A 16,284-nucleotide genomic window follows, 5' to 3' on the forward strand; every position below is an offset into this window, starting at 1 on the left:
CATTTACTGGAGAAATGTCAGCCAAGGAGGTGTTTTTTTTTTTTTCCCACCAGATATGATACCTAGACATTTTCAGCTCCTTTCTAACAATACCCCAATAAGTCATGGTTGGGTCACACCAAATAGGAGGTGCAGGGGTTTTACCTTCTTTAAGTTTGTTCTTTCCCACTCTACTCCAAAAAAAAAGAAAAAGAAAAAAAGAAAAAGCTTTGGTTCCTTTTCTGTTGAATATTCTGGGTCAGAACTGCCAACATGGGTTGGTAAAAAGTTGGCCAAAATGAACAGTGTGCATTTTCATTTTGACAGGTAACCTGGTCTAGTGGATATAAAGGAAACTGTAGTCATGATATAATTAAAGTTCTTGACACATGACATGCTCTTAGCAGCTAGGGAAATACTGTCTTAAAGGATTCTGTATAAGTTGCCCATTTCATGAAGATCTGTCAAAACGTTCCCAGCATTTTCATTACCAATTTGGATGACAGAATAGGAATGTATGTCTAAAATGTCAGTGAACATCAGGGTTGGTCAAGGCAAGTACAGAATTTTGCTTAAATGGGAGGAGTCATGCAGGGTGGATAAATACAGGTTGGGAGTCAATACAGTCTAAAGGATCTATTTTGAATAGTGAGTCAGAAACAGTATGTGGGTTTTGGAACAGAATACTTTTGCAAACAGGATAGATCTTATCATGGGACAGGTGATCAGAGGTGTGAAACACCCAGCCTCAGGTGTGCTCTGTTCTGTGTGCTGGTTTTGTTAAACAAAGATGTGTAAATACTGAGGACACACATAGGAGCAGTTTTCAACTGTAAAAACACTGCTATAAAGAAAAGCAGCTGTGACTAACTGCTCTTGCACAGCCTTATACTAATGGAAAGACAAAAGGAAGCAATTTCTCGGATTTTTAGATCAGGTGCTACTGAAAGCTTTGTGAGGATGCAAGAATTTAAATCATGGAGCAGGTTGTTCAGGGATATGAAATATCTTTTTATTAGACAGTAACTCTCAGGCTGGTTGAGGAGTACTTGTCCTGCATTTGGTGTATACTGGGGAGGCGATAGGCTCTGCTGGATCTCTTCAGAATCCTTCCAGCCCTATGGCTCTATAATTTTAAAAGCATTAAAATTCATGGCATTCCCAACATTCATTTGCAAAAGACTGTAAGACAAATTCATCAAGGTAACAAAAAATTTACAGAACTAGAGTAGTTTATGGCAATATGAAAATGAAATGGTAGAAAAGCAGAGAAATTCAATCCTTCGCCTCCACCAGCTGTTATTTATTTTAATGTACATATGACAAAGTAAAATAAACTTTCAGAATGACATATTTGTGAATATGTAACAACAGCCATAACCCAAAATTTTGCAGAAAGAGCTTACTCTGTCGCATTTGGCATTTGTTTTTAGTAAGAGAATAGTTTATGACATGTTTACTATACTTTGTGATGCGTATTTCAACGTTTCTCTTGCATTAGAAAACATGTATTTCCTTTTCATATATTATATCCAACTTCAGAAGTTAGATAAAAGACAAAATGTGGCTTAATCTGGAGTTAAAAAATCATGTCAGTAAAAATATAATTCAAAAACATTTTACTAAAAAAACCCACATAGATATATTTTGTCATTACTCTTTTCCTTTGTTAGTGATGTTTCTGACTTTTCAGGGAAGACATTTAGATGTCTCTATTTTAAGTCACAATTTGGTGTAAAACTGAAATAAAGAAAAAAAAATGGATTTATACCCCTTCTCACCCATATACACTTATAGCTTTCAAGTTTTCATGCATTGTTACTTCCATAGACTCCATCAGAGAGGATACAGGTAGATACTGAAAGTCTTTCAGCACTGGTCATCGCTTTTAGATTTATCACTCCAGGAACTTTTTTTCTGATCATTTCTCTCCATGTCATATCACTGCCCTCCAGCTGCCTTACACTATATCTGACACCTTCAAAATCCTTCCTGTCATTTATGCCTGATTTTTTTTGGTAGTCTCTTGTCCCTTCTGGGGGTAGCAATTCTTGAAAATCCTGTAAAAACTGTTGAAGGTTATGGGTGTTAATAGTGAAGCTTGCCTTTCTGAAGGCATGATGTTCATGAGTGCTGCAGGCTTTGACAAGTCACTCCCACAAGTTTCCCAAGTCTTTTCCATGTGCAACAATGGCTGGCTGCCCACAATGAACAGGATTTTCCTGTCTTAGAGAAGGTTTCCAACAGTGTGTTTATTCCAGCTGAGAGGTTTATCAGGCCTACTACCTTCCCTTTTTGGTGGGCCTCAATGTGAAGAAGAATGCTGCTTCATGGAGGAAATGATCAAAGTAGGTGTTAGAGGGGTAGTCAGAGTGGGTGTTCCCAGGCTGAAACCGTGATGGTTCTCCTGAAGAATGCAAGTACCATTAGGAAGGGAATCATTACAAAGGCAGAGCATGTGGCACCAAACTAGGGAAACCTCTATGGATGAATCACTAGAAGAGGCCCCATAATATGTACTAGAGAATGGAGACTATTTTCTCCATGTCTAATCATATATTATTTCCTTACCTATACCCTCACCTGTTCCTCACAGTTTTTTATGCCATCTTTCCGTTGTAGCATCAATATTTGGTACTATAAATATTCCAGTATGAGGTTTTTATTTTGTTGGGACAGAAGTTAAACCTTTAACTAGAAAAAGGAATTGTTTTTTTTTGTTTTGTTTGTTTGTTTGTTTGTTTGTTTGTTTGTTTTTAAAATAACTGTATATATTCTAGGATCTCAATAGGTCTAAAAATCAGCCAAAGTACTTCATACTCTGGTTATTTAGAATAGCAACTGAAAATACAGCTTCTGAAATCATAAGGCAGGAACAATTGTTTATTTAACAGGGTTTTTTCACAAAACAGATTTGTATTACTTGTGTAGAAGACCATGAATAAGAAATCAAGAACTGAAAACTACTTTTCCATATTCATTATATCTCTACTACTTTTATTAAAAACAAGCAGGTTTGGGGCCATATCTTTACATGCAATTGTGCCATATGTATATATACATCCAGTATAGCATCAGCTTGTGCAAACTGACCAGAGAGAGAAATATTTGTAATATACTGCAAAACCCTAACTCTTAAAAAACAAATGCTTCCTCACCATGCTGTCTGTGTGCTTGCAGTTTAGGTATGCCTGGCAGGTGGTGGGATCATTTGTATTCTCATGCACAGCATGTTCTGGAGACACTCTGCCCTCCTCACCCATCTAATGGGTACGGGTTCTGGGGAGAGGATTACAGAGTACTCAATATGGGCTTCAGTGTTGTTTAGTCCTGGATTATTTTGTGTTTAATCACAAGCACAAATTGTTGTGCAGTCAAAGTCTGCCTTAAAGAGTAGTGTATCAAACTCATGAAATTTTACCAGTTTGGTTCTGCTTATCTTGCCTTTATAGTAATCCAAAACAAATATGAAACTGTAATATTTTAAGTTTCCTAACTGGCAGTCTTAAAATGATACATAATTTATAAAGGACTGTCTGTTATACACAGGCTACAGAAAAGGAATTTGTCTTCATTTTCTGTGAGCTAAGGTAGATGTTTATGAACACCCCAGCTGGGTACAACTCACTAAGCCGATTTCTCCTTGTTTACCTTCTCTTGCATGTCAAAGTGAGGTCTAGAGTGACCTAAAACTTCAGGTGCAACACAATACTGAGTACACAATCTCTCAAGGAAAAAAAATGCGTACACCTGAGCTTCAGTCTAATGGCTTATATTTAATTATTCAGATTTCCAGTTGACATTAATTTCTTCCTCTTAGTTGTCATTCTGTCTTGAAAAAAGGATGATGTGCTATAGAATGAGGTTAAAATTCAGGAGGATGTTGAGGCTGCTGTTGAGAGGAGAGGGATTCAAGGCTTCTAGACTTTAAAGATTTGGGTTTGTTTTGTTTTTTTACTGAATACACTTGTGCCATAATAAATATATAATAATTTGAGAGAAAAGGTCTGGCATGAGTATGCAGGAGAATGCTTTCAGGCCAGTTTCAACAGAATTGCTGTATTTTTAAAGATGCCAGTGAGATGAAAGCTTTGAAACCACGTTGGATTTATATTCTGTGTAGTGTACAGAATTTGACAGACAACTCTGAGCACATATATTAAGCTTATTTAAATATAAATAGCTATATGTCAAAGGTATACTCGCATGTCCTTAATGATGCCTTGCTTTATCTTGTAAGTCTTTAGAAATTCTCTGGGGGGATGGGAAGGGATCCCTCAATGATGTGTAGGAGAACATGACTTCTTCCAAGGAAAAGGGGTAATTGTGGTTAGCTACTGAAAGACTGCTGATGCCTGAGAGATTTTAACATCTTATTCCCCTGCAAGTAGAGCAGCTACCAGTCCAAAGGAAAAAAAAGCTCAAGTTCTCACCCGTATGTGCTAGCTAGTAGTATAAAATGTGAATGAGAGCTTTATATATGCATAGAAAAATGTATCTAGGGAATACCCAAGCTCCACTTTTACAGAAAACATTATCCTGACACTATAAAAAAATTACACCCGAAATTTGGAGGGAGTATTAGTACTTAGGGGAGAAAAGTTTGTTGTTAATTTAATTCAAAAGGTGAAGAGAACAGTGAGTCATACTTGCATCATACCTTTCTTACCCATCCTTACTTGTCTCCTGTATAAGACTTTCCACACAATTATGCCAGAATGTATGTATGTATATTTTATATAATGTATAGTTTGTGTGTATATATCATATATAAACTCATATCTATATGGCATATACACTATGTAGTGTGGATACATTTTTTGCATATATCCAAATATGTATATTCATACACATACAGGTATGTATGGATACATATGAATGGATATATACATATGGATAGGTATGTATGTATATTCATAGAATCATAGAATAGTTAGGGTTAGAAAGGACCTTAAGATCATCCAGTTCCAACCCCTCTGCCATGGGCAGGGACACCTCACACTAAACCATGTCACCCAAGGCTCTGTCCAACCTGGCCTTGAACACCGCCAGGGATGGAGCATTCACAACCTCCCTGGGCAACCCATTCCAGTGCCTCACCACCCTCACAGGAAAGAACTTCCTCCTTATATGCAATCTAAACCTTCCCCGTTGAAGTTTGAACCCATTACCACTTGTCCTGTCACTACAGTCCCTAATGAAGTCCCTCCCCAGCATCCCCATAGCCCCCCTTCAGATACTGGAAGGCTGCTATGAGGTCTCCACGCAGCCTTCTCTTCTCCAGGCTGAACAGCCCCAACTTTCTCAGCCTCTCTTCATACGGGAGGTGCTCCAGTCCCCTGATCATCCTCATGGCCCTCCTCTGGACTTGTTCCAACAGCTCCATGTCCTTTCTTTTTGAGGACACCAGAACTGCACCCAATACCCCAAGTGAGGTCTCAGGAGAGCAGAGTAGCAGGGCAGGATCACCTCCTTCGACCTGCTGGTCATGCTCCTTTTGATACATCCCAGGATAAGGTTGGCTTTCTGGGCTGTGAGCACACACTGAAGCCAGGTCTTCTTCAGTTTCTCATCAACCAACACCCCCAAGTCCTTCTCCACAGGGCTGCTCTGAATCTCTTCTCTGTCCAACCTGTAGCAGTGCCTGGGATTGCTCTGACCCAGGTGTAGGACCTTGCACTTGCCATGGTTAAACTTCATGAGGTTGGCATCAGCCCACCTCACAAGCGTGTCAAGGTCCCTCTGGATGGCATTCCTTCCCTCCAGCGTATCAACCGAACCACACAGCTTGGTGTCATCAGCAAACTTGCTGAGGGCGCACTCAATCCCACTGTCCGTGTCAGCGACAAAGATGTTAAACAAGACCAGTCCCAACACTGATCCCTGAAGGACACCACTCATTACTGGTCTCCAGCTGGACACTGAGCCATTGACCACAACTCTTTGCGTGCGGCCATCCAGCCAGTTCTTTATCCACCGAGTGGTCCATTCATCAAATTGATGTCTCTCCAATTTAGAGACAAGGATGTTGTGTGGGACAGTGTCGAACGCTTTACACAAGTCCAGGTAGATGATATCAGCTGTTCTACCCGTGTTCATCAGTTCTGTAGCCCCATCATAGGCCACCAAATTGGTGAGGCAGGATTTCCCCTTAGTGAAGCCATGCTGGCTGTCACCAAGCACCTTGTTGTTTTTCATGTGCTTTCCAGGAGAATCTGCTGAAAGATTTTGCCAGGCACATAGGTGACTGGTCTGTAATTCCCTGGGTCATCCATTTTCCCCTTCTTGAAAATGGTGGTAAATACGTATGTATGTATGCCTTTTTCAGTGAGAAGGGAGAAGCCATAAGCCAAACTGGGAGAAATTTTAATGCGTTCTGATTCCAGCTGAGTAAGTTTTCTGATCTCAGCTGACATTGACTCTTACATTTATTTTGTCCTTGCCAATTACAACACAGAGGCTGTTATTTCCTGCTTTAGTTATATGAGTATACATGTTATATATATATATCTTTTGAAGCAGCATTTTGTCATCTTTGATTGAAAACACTTCGTTTAGATGCAGGCCAATGTGCCCTCCATTTCCTATGTAGACGGTAGCATTTTATTGCTTAGCATCAAGTAGTAATTTTGAAACCTGGAAAGAAATTTTACACCTGTCAGTTCATTTCTTCTTTAAAAGATCAACCATATTAGCAATTTTACAGATATACAATCTCCATGGTGCTATCTCTGGAAGAAAGTACACAGAAACAAAGAAGGGATTAGTGTTTGATATTTTCCCTTTCTGCTCCAGAAATTCTTCAGTGTAAAATACACTGAAGTCAGCTTAAAAAAACAGATACACATTTCCATTTTAACTCTTCCTTAACATCAGCTGCTCTTTTATGTCAGTCAAAGACAAGAGTTATTAAAACAAAAAAACACCCCAACCAGAAGTTGATTATTGAAAAAGTAAATCTGTTAAACATATCATTTGTTCTCAAGCTTTTCAAAAAGTGGAACCTTAAACTAAGTTACTGGCTGGATTTTCTGAAAGTTGTCTCAGCGCCTTCCACCTTTATAATAGCAAGTTGTGTTGCTAAGCAGCAGCACAAGCAGTAATAGTCTTACATGTTATCTTTACAAAAGTAGCTGCATTTTTATTTGTGTTATCAGAGAGTATCCCTCAGGCCTTCTGTTTTTCCCTCCTCAAAGTGGAATTCCTCAGTTTCAACCTCATAGGTAAACCCTATGCACTGTGGTTATAGAGTCATTCTCAGTCCTGCCCTGGTTCAGCAACTGCTGAATCTCCTTCAGGAGTCTGTGTTGCATTTGCTGACAAAACATCCTTTTTATCACCAAACACTGGTTTAATTCAACCATACAATAAAATCTGCGTTTTTTTAAGTACCAACTCCATGCCGTTACAATAAAGGCAACCCACAGTCTTATTGATGTGTCCATGGAAGTCTTCTCGCCATGGGGTAGATAAATCTGAACTCGAATAAGCTTTGGTAGTTCCCCAGAGTCTGGCAAGTGTCACTCTTTTGCCAAGTCTCTTATTTTCCCTCTGTACCCCTGAAAAAAACCACACATAATTTTCCCTTTCTTTTTAATATATATTTTTTTATTATTTATATTAGATTTTTTTTAATACTTGTTTTGGCAGTTATCGCTTTCTGGACATATACTAGTGTAAAATCCCAGGTTTAATGGGTACTATGTAATGGGAATAGGAGTAGCTGCCTCTCTGTCCCCTTCCTTCTCTTTTCTGGGTGAGGTTCAGTTTACATAATCTTAGCCACGAAAGATTAAGCCAAATCAGTGTTCTAGGCTTCTATAATCAAAAGGAGGACAGTGAATCTGCTCAAGCCTTGTAGTTCTTGATGCTAGGTGCCTAACAGTGGCAGTGTGGATGCTTAGCACCAGGTCAGAAAGAATTCTAACTTTTCCCCATCAGAATACCTCCTTTCCTGAGAAAGGTGCAGATAGACCTACAACCAGGTAACTGCAACACTTCCTATGGTCTGGGAATGACTTTCAGCTACTTTGAAAGGACCATAAAAAGCAAATGGTAATTGCTATCAGAGAGATCCCGCCAACATTCAGTTGTTCCAGTGCTCTATACTTTTAATACCAGCCCCTGTGTAGGGACCATTGCACCTTTAACAACCCCAGAACCAAAGTCATCTTTGACTCTGTGGTTTTACAGGCCGAAATAGGTGTTTTCCTTGATCAGTGAGGAGTCATCCCCTTTGTAGCACATTCTGGAAGCAGAGTACTGAATCCTGCCTTTAAAGCTTTGAAGTTTCTTTATTGTTCATAGGATATTTTAGGCTAATTCAGGCCAACATGTTCTTCCTGAGCTCTTTGATAGGGATGTTGGTTGGTGTGAGTCAAGGCTAGTTATAACATGCTCACTAGAACTGGTCTTAGACAGGCAGTCAAAAACAAGCAAGTAATGCAGTTTGTGATTGCTGTCAGTATGGGAAAATTAGACCGGATGGCTTCAAGGGAATGAAGGGAATGACTTACTATCTATTACAGATTCCCAAACTATCTAGGGAATTCATAAAATAGGGTAAGTCATGTTAGACATGTTTAATGACATGAAACTCCAACAACTGGAATATTTTCTAGCAGACGGTTTCCTTTGATCATCTTTTTGATAGAAAATTAATTATAGTTTCAATAACCTTGGACATAGCATTTGATGCTTCTTGCATCTCCAGGTTTTTTAAAACTGACTATATATTTCAGATAGCAAACACACTTCACTGCCCTTTCAGTTTCCATTTTCCACATTTCTTATTTTCTACACATCTTATTTTCCACACATCTTTGTTTTGTTTCAGACAGGTAAGTGCCACAGAAGTGTCACTGCCTGTATCAGAGATAGCAGCTTTGTGCAGTCCCAAAATTACTGAAGGACATACATACAAATAACATTTTTGAGAAGCACATATCTTCATATGCAGTATACCCACTTAAAAGAGCTGTTGGGGCTGGTGGTTCTTCAGTGTTATGGTGATTCTGTATCACCTCAGATGCACTTTTTTTGTTTATTTGGCATAGGTTTTAACATTTCTAAATTGCTTTACCTGTTGCTGTCGTCCCTTTGGACCATTCAGTGAGTCAGTCCCTTTGCATGAGCCAGTTTGGCATGGGCTCCTGCGTGTGCCAGGGACAGACCACATCTCCTGGCCATGTACGTCCCATACCATAAAGAGAAGCCCCTGCTTCTGGGGGCAGCCACTTTGGTCTGTCTGTCCCAGCTGCTGTAGGGGTAAGCACACTTTGCCTGTACTATATACTGGTGAAATGCAAGGCAGCTACATACCTCCCATGTCTGTGTTATCCCAGTGCTGGGCCCAGGGCACAGGCTGGTACTCATAGCTGAGTGCGGTGCATGCTCAGCTCTTGCACTGGAGTTGGCTTTGTCCTGCCAGCTCAGCTGGGAAGCTCACACTTGTGTTTTTGTAGCCTTTGTCCCTGCTGAGTATGATTGTAGCTATAGGGAAGACAGAGATAGCTCCCACATGGGAAAGACAGAAGTACATTAGGAACTCTCTTTCTAAAACCAGACTGTTAATGTAAACTGAATGATAGCTGTGTGTATTACACTTTTAATTTTCTCCTGGACACTGATGCTAGAAAATCCACAGTGAGGAAAGAAGGTCAGGATAAAGCATGAGTTTTATATGATGGATGTAACACCATGAGCTGCTTGTTTAGTTGCCTGGGAATGTGTTCACTGCGTAAATCAAATTGCAGCTAAAAGCTCTTTAGCTAAATGCAGCAGTAGAATTCCTGCAACTAAGAGGATTACGGAGTTCCTTGAGTCCTCAGTAAAACTTCAGTGATATTAGCAGCAGTAGCAGTTATGCTTCAAGGGCAGTGTACAAAGACATAGGTTTTGTATGTAAAGCATAGCTTCGCCTCACCTTGAAGCATTAAGACAGCTATTCCCATTTCAATAACAAAAATTCCCAGTAAAGCTGGACTTCAGCTGGTAAAATATTCTTCCCACGGATTTCAATTCCTAAACTTAATAGTGACATTAAAATAATTAACTTTACAGCCCCTTGTGCAATTTTATAGCTTCCTCCTTCTGTATTTGTTCTTATTAACTCATTATGTGTCCACAATTGAGCGAAGTGCTCATGTGCATGCTTAAATCTCAGTTCAGTCAGTGAACATGTAAGTGTAAATGCTTCATAGAGTCAGGACCCATTGGATTCTAAGATGACCTGGAGCAGATGTTTCTATTTAGTCCGTGTTTCCACAGAGACTATACATCTCTTTGCTGTTCATTCTTGTTTTGAACTTAGCCACTTAAATGCATATAAAGAAGGCATTTATTTTTTAAGCCAGTGGCCTCTCTTCTCCCATGATTGTCTATTTTAAACAACAAAGTATTTAATCTATTTTACTATTAATCCAGAAAGCATCAGTTCTGGGGGTAGCCCACACTGAAAAAAAACCCTTCCATTTCCTGCAGCTTTTTAGAAATTTTCATGCTTTGGAGTGTTTTCTGGGAGCTTTTTTCTCTTGTTTTTGCTTGAGGACAGAATCCACAGAGATGGAAGAGGAAAAGGTTCATCATAACTGACATTTGAGTCACTGCTTAGTTTGAGACACTCCTGGGTTTGATAGAGGGTTATTCATACCAATAAATGGAGAGCATTTCAGATTTTATTTTGTTAGAAACATGACAGAGGAGACTATCTTACTTGACGGGTTCATGAAGGAAGAAGAATGATCTTTTCCCATGTTTTTATCTATTGCAGGTTTTTTTTGCAGCAATTAAATTGCAGCAATTAAAAAGTCTAGCTCCCTCCTGTTCATTTTAAGAAGCTGTAGTAGACTATATGTTCAAAGATTGGCAGACTTTCCTCAGATGATTATGAATATTTCATTTGTCTCTGGTTTTGGTAGTACTGTTGAATATTTGATCATGTCAAAACAAGCACATATAACTGACACTTAAAGAGGTTGGCAACAAACACTGCTGCACATAAATAGCCTTCTCTTTACTTCTGAAGTAGTTCTGTAGTGAAGAAAATATGGGTATTTGAGTCTGAAATTCACAAAGACAGATCCAGGAATCAGCTGTGATAAAAAAGCACTTTGCACCCTGTTTCCCTTTTGCTGGTTTAAAGTGGACTAGGTAAAGGGTGACTACACCATCCACTGTTCAGATGAACAGAGTATAATAATTAATAATTGACATTATTTTCCATCTTAATAAATAGCTGGGGAAAGAGAAACTGGTTTGAAAGACAAAATGCATAAACAGGGGGGGGGGGCCCCCCCCGATTTTAAAGATGCTTTGATGTACCTGTCTCCTACTTGAGGAGTCTCTGGATGCTGGATTCTTACTGTATAGTCTCTCCATCTAGTGGTCAGATGGATGGGATGCTGTATATTCTTCATAACTTTTCAAGGTGGTCATAGCTGAAAATGACTGGGAACTGTTGAAATAGGAAGGAGATGCTCTGAGGGAGAAAGCACATGGCCACCTTAAGTAAGGAGGAGAGATGAGGGTAAATGCCAAAAACAAAACACAGGAATTCAGTAAAAGCAATCAGTTTGAATCTTCATCACTGAAGCTTCCCCTTCCTGATAGCTAACTTTGGGCCAAATCCCTTGCCTTGTAGATAATAAAACCCCCAAGCTTGTCAATGGGTGGTGGAATATGCACAGTTGTACATGTTAGTGCTGTATGCAGGGACCTAGATACATCCTCTGGCAGCATGGACCTTGCAGTTACCTGCAAGATTCAGTAACACAGCCTCTGTACAACCATCCAGCAGGTCTTTCCTGATACCTGTGCCGCCTTCTGAGCAGATGAAGTGCCACCAGTACTCACATGGCCCCACAGCTTACAATCAGCTGGATCCAGAGGGAGCTGAGCTGCACTAGGTCAAACCTTTGGCTCAGGAGCACAGGAGTGGGTAGGTTGTCCCCTTGGTCAGAGCACTGCCTAGGGCTGTTCTCCCATATGGAGCCACATGGTGGCTAAGAGAAGTATTAAAAGCGGTAAATCCCCCAAGGGAGGCAGGAAGTTGTAAAGCTGTTGTAAAGCTCCAGTGTTTAGCCTGAAAAAAAAGCCCATGGAGCTGTGGTTGCCACCTGACTGCTCCCTCCAGCAGCAGGCTGACTGGACCAGTTGATTTGGCAAGCAGTGAGGTCTGGATCAACCTCTGCATGTCTAAATCGGGTAAGCCATAGCCTATTACCCTAAAATCATTTCATATGGCCCATAGCAATATTATTCTTCTTTCCCATACCATTGTACAGCAGCGTTCATGTGTTGTGGTCAATGGCTCAATGTCCGGTTGGAGACCAGTAACGAGTGGTGTCCCTCAGGGATCAGTGTTGGGACCGGTCTTGTTCAACATCTTTGTTAGTGACATGGACAGTGGGATTGAGTGCGCCCTCAGCAAGTTTGCTGATAACACCAAGCTGTGTGGTTCGGTTGATACGCTGGAGGGAAGGAATGCCATCCAGAGGGGCCTCGACACACTTGTGAGGTGGGCTGATGCCAACCTCATGAAGTTTAACCATGCCAAGTGCAAGGTCCTGCACCTGGGTTGGAGCAATTCCAGGCACAGCTACAGGTTGGTCAGAGAAGAGATTCAGAGCAGCCCTGTGGAGAAGGACTTGGGGGTGTTGCTTGATGAGAAACTGCATGTGGTATCCTGGATTCTTCAGTCAGAGAAAATTCCCATGAAAAATTCAGTTCAAATAAGCAATATAGGATTGGACTATTATCCATTATTTAGCCCTTTCAAGCTAAAGTAATTATGAGATAAGTTCTGTTCTTGAAATAATAAAAAAAAAAAAAAAAATAGTCCCAGTGCTTTCAGAGAGGATGGGTTTTATTTTGTAATCGCCTTTTTGCAGAAAAATCATACAAGACAGGAAAATACTTAATATTTTTGGCAGGCTAAGTTTCTGTGTGTTTTATTTACTTTCAATAGGAACATTTCTTATGAAACTCCAGATAGAGCCAACCACTCTAGAATGCTAGAATCATAATTAACTAAAACCAAACAGCATCGCTGTGTTATTTTGCCTTCCATATGTACTTACACAGTTACTCTATATGTTTTTTAACACAGAGATACATAAACACATATGTTATGCAAAAAGCATTGCACCACAAGACATAGGTAAAGCTCTGACTATTTACACTGCATTAGCATGTGCAAGTTGTGTGCCAGGCAACAGGAGATGACATTTGACTTGGGTGATTAGTGACTTCTACTTTTAACTGTGTTCTGTTCATTTACAGAGTTGTGCACATCAGTGTTCCCCTACATCAGCTTAAAGCCATACTTTCAAACTTTTCTGTTGTTTTTGTTGGGCAAAGCATTCCAGTGACCTGCCTTTTTGCTTATTTATGTTTATAGTTCTACAGGGGCTTCGTTCCCGTGGGTGTTGTTTACTCTCAAGTACCACATTCGGGAGGCAAAAAGACCTTAAAGTGGACATAAATTATGGTTGGCTGATTACAAGATTCAATCTATAAGGTTTAAACATTTGAATACTTCCTGAAATCCTGCTGGCACATCTGGGTTTACTAAACCCACACTGGGGGAAAATTGAGGAATTGACCATGACCTCTGGAGACCAGTGTGCGGAGGCTCCATCTAGAGTCAGTGGTGAGAGATTGGCTCCAAAATTAGCCTTCTTTCGGAGTTTGCTTAATTTTGTTGGCGGCAAAGATGCTTAGGGAGACCAGCCTTACTATTCTGCAGTTAATCTTTCTGAATGTTTCCTAAAAACTGTTTTTCATACTCCCTATAAAATGAGGCTAAGCATGCAAACCTGATCTACGCCCCACCCAATCTTGTGCTGACTTCCATGGGCTTTGGGTCAAATTTAATGGCCATCTCAAAGAGCTACTGCAAAAAACCCCAGCACAATAGCTGAACTATGTCAGTATTTGGCACACTTTTTTAAGATTATAAATAACAGTGTTTGATGATTTTCAGGAGGGAGGCCCTTGTATCAAAATGGTAAAGTACCAAAGAAATAGTTTAGAATGGATGCATCCTACCACTTAAAACTTTGTTAACTTTTGGGTTTGTGTTTGTTTTGCTTGTGCAACTAAAATGCTGATTATCTGTCATTGCTGATCCGAGAGCAATAGTTCCAGGTTCATAAAGTAATCAACCCAACAGCTCAGATTCTTAAATTCTATCCTTTTATTCACCTTCCCTAGGTTGGAAAAATCCACAAGAATGCTGCCCGCAAAAGAGAATACCATGTACTGTTCATGGTGATTACTACAGTTATCTGTTACCTGGTGTGTTGGATTCCCTATGGAGTTATAGCATTACTTGCAACATTTGGTAAACCAGGTGTGGTGACTCCAGTTGCAAGCATCATACCTTCCATCCTAGCAAAAAGCAGTACTGTTTGCAATCCCATTATCTACATCCTTATGAATAAGCAGGTAAGACATATATTATTTTTAGATTCTATTTTCTTTATGGTCTTTCAGGTATTATTAACTGTTGTGACATACAGATGTGTCTTTACGAAGACATTTGAGGCTTGTCACAGTATCACAGTATGTTAGAGATTGGAAGGGCCCTCAAAAGATCATCTAGTCCAATCCCCCTGCCAGAGCAGGAACACCTGATGATATTACTAGATGTCCAGATGATATTACTAGAGTCTTGAGGTGCAGTTATTTGCAGTCAACAATATTATTGCTAGATAGGAAGAACAGATAAATATCTGCTTACTGAAATTACTGTGTTCTTCTGAGGGCACACTGGGTGTCAATTTGTATGCTGCAGAGCTAGTTGCCAAAGGTACTGGTGTCTGTTTACAAGAATAATATTCGAACATGTTGGGGGCAAGGGGGAAGAGGCACAATAAGAAGAATGGATTTCATTACCTTGGAAACAATATGAAGGAGGAAAACATTTGCAAATACAATTTTCATGACAGATGCCCTTGAAAATATTGCAATTATACTTTTTCTGGACTTCTATATGCTTCCTGTTAAATTCCTAGTTCAGCTACATGGCAAAATAGATAATGAATTTTGTCTCATGAGGACCAAGGCCAATTCTACCACTTCTAAAATGACTAGATCCAGTTCCAGCCCCTTGTTTCTGTAAATAGCATTTTCAGTACACAAAAGTGAAATTCCTAATGAGTCTGTGTTGACTCTAAAGTTTGATAATGGCATATCTGAAAGTTTTAAAAGTGTTTTGCAGTAAGAAATTTGGAAAATATGTATGGTTTATGAAATAGCCTTGTCTCTCTTGTTGCATCTTAGATGTTGTTCTTAATTTCCTTTCTTCATTATGTCCATTGCACTATTATAAAGCCAATAACCCCCTTTACCCTTTCTTGGTCAGTGTATGATGGAGCCTACCCTTAGAATTTATCAACAGCAGCATTGTATTATTATGGAGTTGAGACAAGGGATATGTTGAATTTACCAGCCAAATAAATTCCAATTTTGCTGCAGCCCAAGATCATTCTTGGTCTGATTCATCTAACTTAAAATTCTTAAACAAGGAATGAGTTTCCTTCTGGAGTTTGAGAGAAAGCTCTCAGGCAAGCCATAAAACCTTCCTGAAATCAGAAGTACTGTTGCCTTCCTCAAGACCAGGACTTCATTTCCAAAGCCTAGTTTGAGTTGACATTGAAAAATATCAAGAGCTCCATTTGAAAAGTGCTAAAGCAGAATAGGAATCTTTTCTCCTTTCCCTTGCCTTTTATGATTCTTATGGAAACGTCTCAGTAGCAGCATCTGTCTTGCTTCTCTATTCTCTGGGCAGTTTGACTGAGGTCCTTGGCTCCCATGACATTATCTGACTGTGTTGCCATCACTGGAACAGGCTGTAACAGTAATCACAAATACATTTTGGCATTGTATTTACACACAGAGCACATCCTAAATAGCAAGAGTATGGAATGCAGGGTAAAGATATGAGTCTTAAAATACATGAACTCAGTACAGAGCCTTGGGTACCTCCATATGTCTCGAGAACAAAATCACATGCACAATTACCTGTGCTGACAACCTGGCATCCACAGAGGTACACACAATTAAGACTGGTTTTATATTCTCAAAGTGCTCCAAGCAGTTATTGAGAACTGTGAATTCTGCAGCATCAAAGGCTTGTGAGGCAGTCATGCTGCTGTGGGTGTGCTGAGGCAAAAAACAAAGGCTCACTGTTGAGGAAAAGTTGATTAGCAATAAAACCAAGGTGCTTGCACATCACAGGAATGTAGCAAGCTGTCTAAAATCACGCTTTCCTTGCAGTAGCTGCCTCTTTCAGCTACAAAG

General features: G+C 39.8%; 1 protein-coding gene across 1 annotated transcript in view; it reads left to right on the forward strand.

Moving 5' to 3' along the window:
• Positions 1–16,284, forward strand: part of LOC133225493 (opsin-3-like) — a 79,478-nt gene that overhangs the window by 39,747 nt on the left and 23,447 nt on the right. The window contains exon 3 of the mRNA XM_061377941.1: positions 14,194–14,427. Coding sequence (XP_061233925.1) covers positions 14,194–14,427 — 234 coding nt within the window. The remainder of the gene's footprint in view (positions 1–14,193; positions 14,428–16,284) is intronic.

This window comes from Neopsephotus bourkii, unplaced genomic scaffold, assembly GCF_033783945.1.
Source record: "Neopsephotus bourkii isolate Nb327-2 ecotype Australia unplaced genomic scaffold, CSIRO-AGI_Nbou_v1 NB_1760, whole genome shotgun sequence".
Taxonomy (NCBI): Eukaryota; Metazoa; Chordata; class Aves; order Psittaciformes; family Psittacidae; genus Neopsephotus; species Neopsephotus bourkii.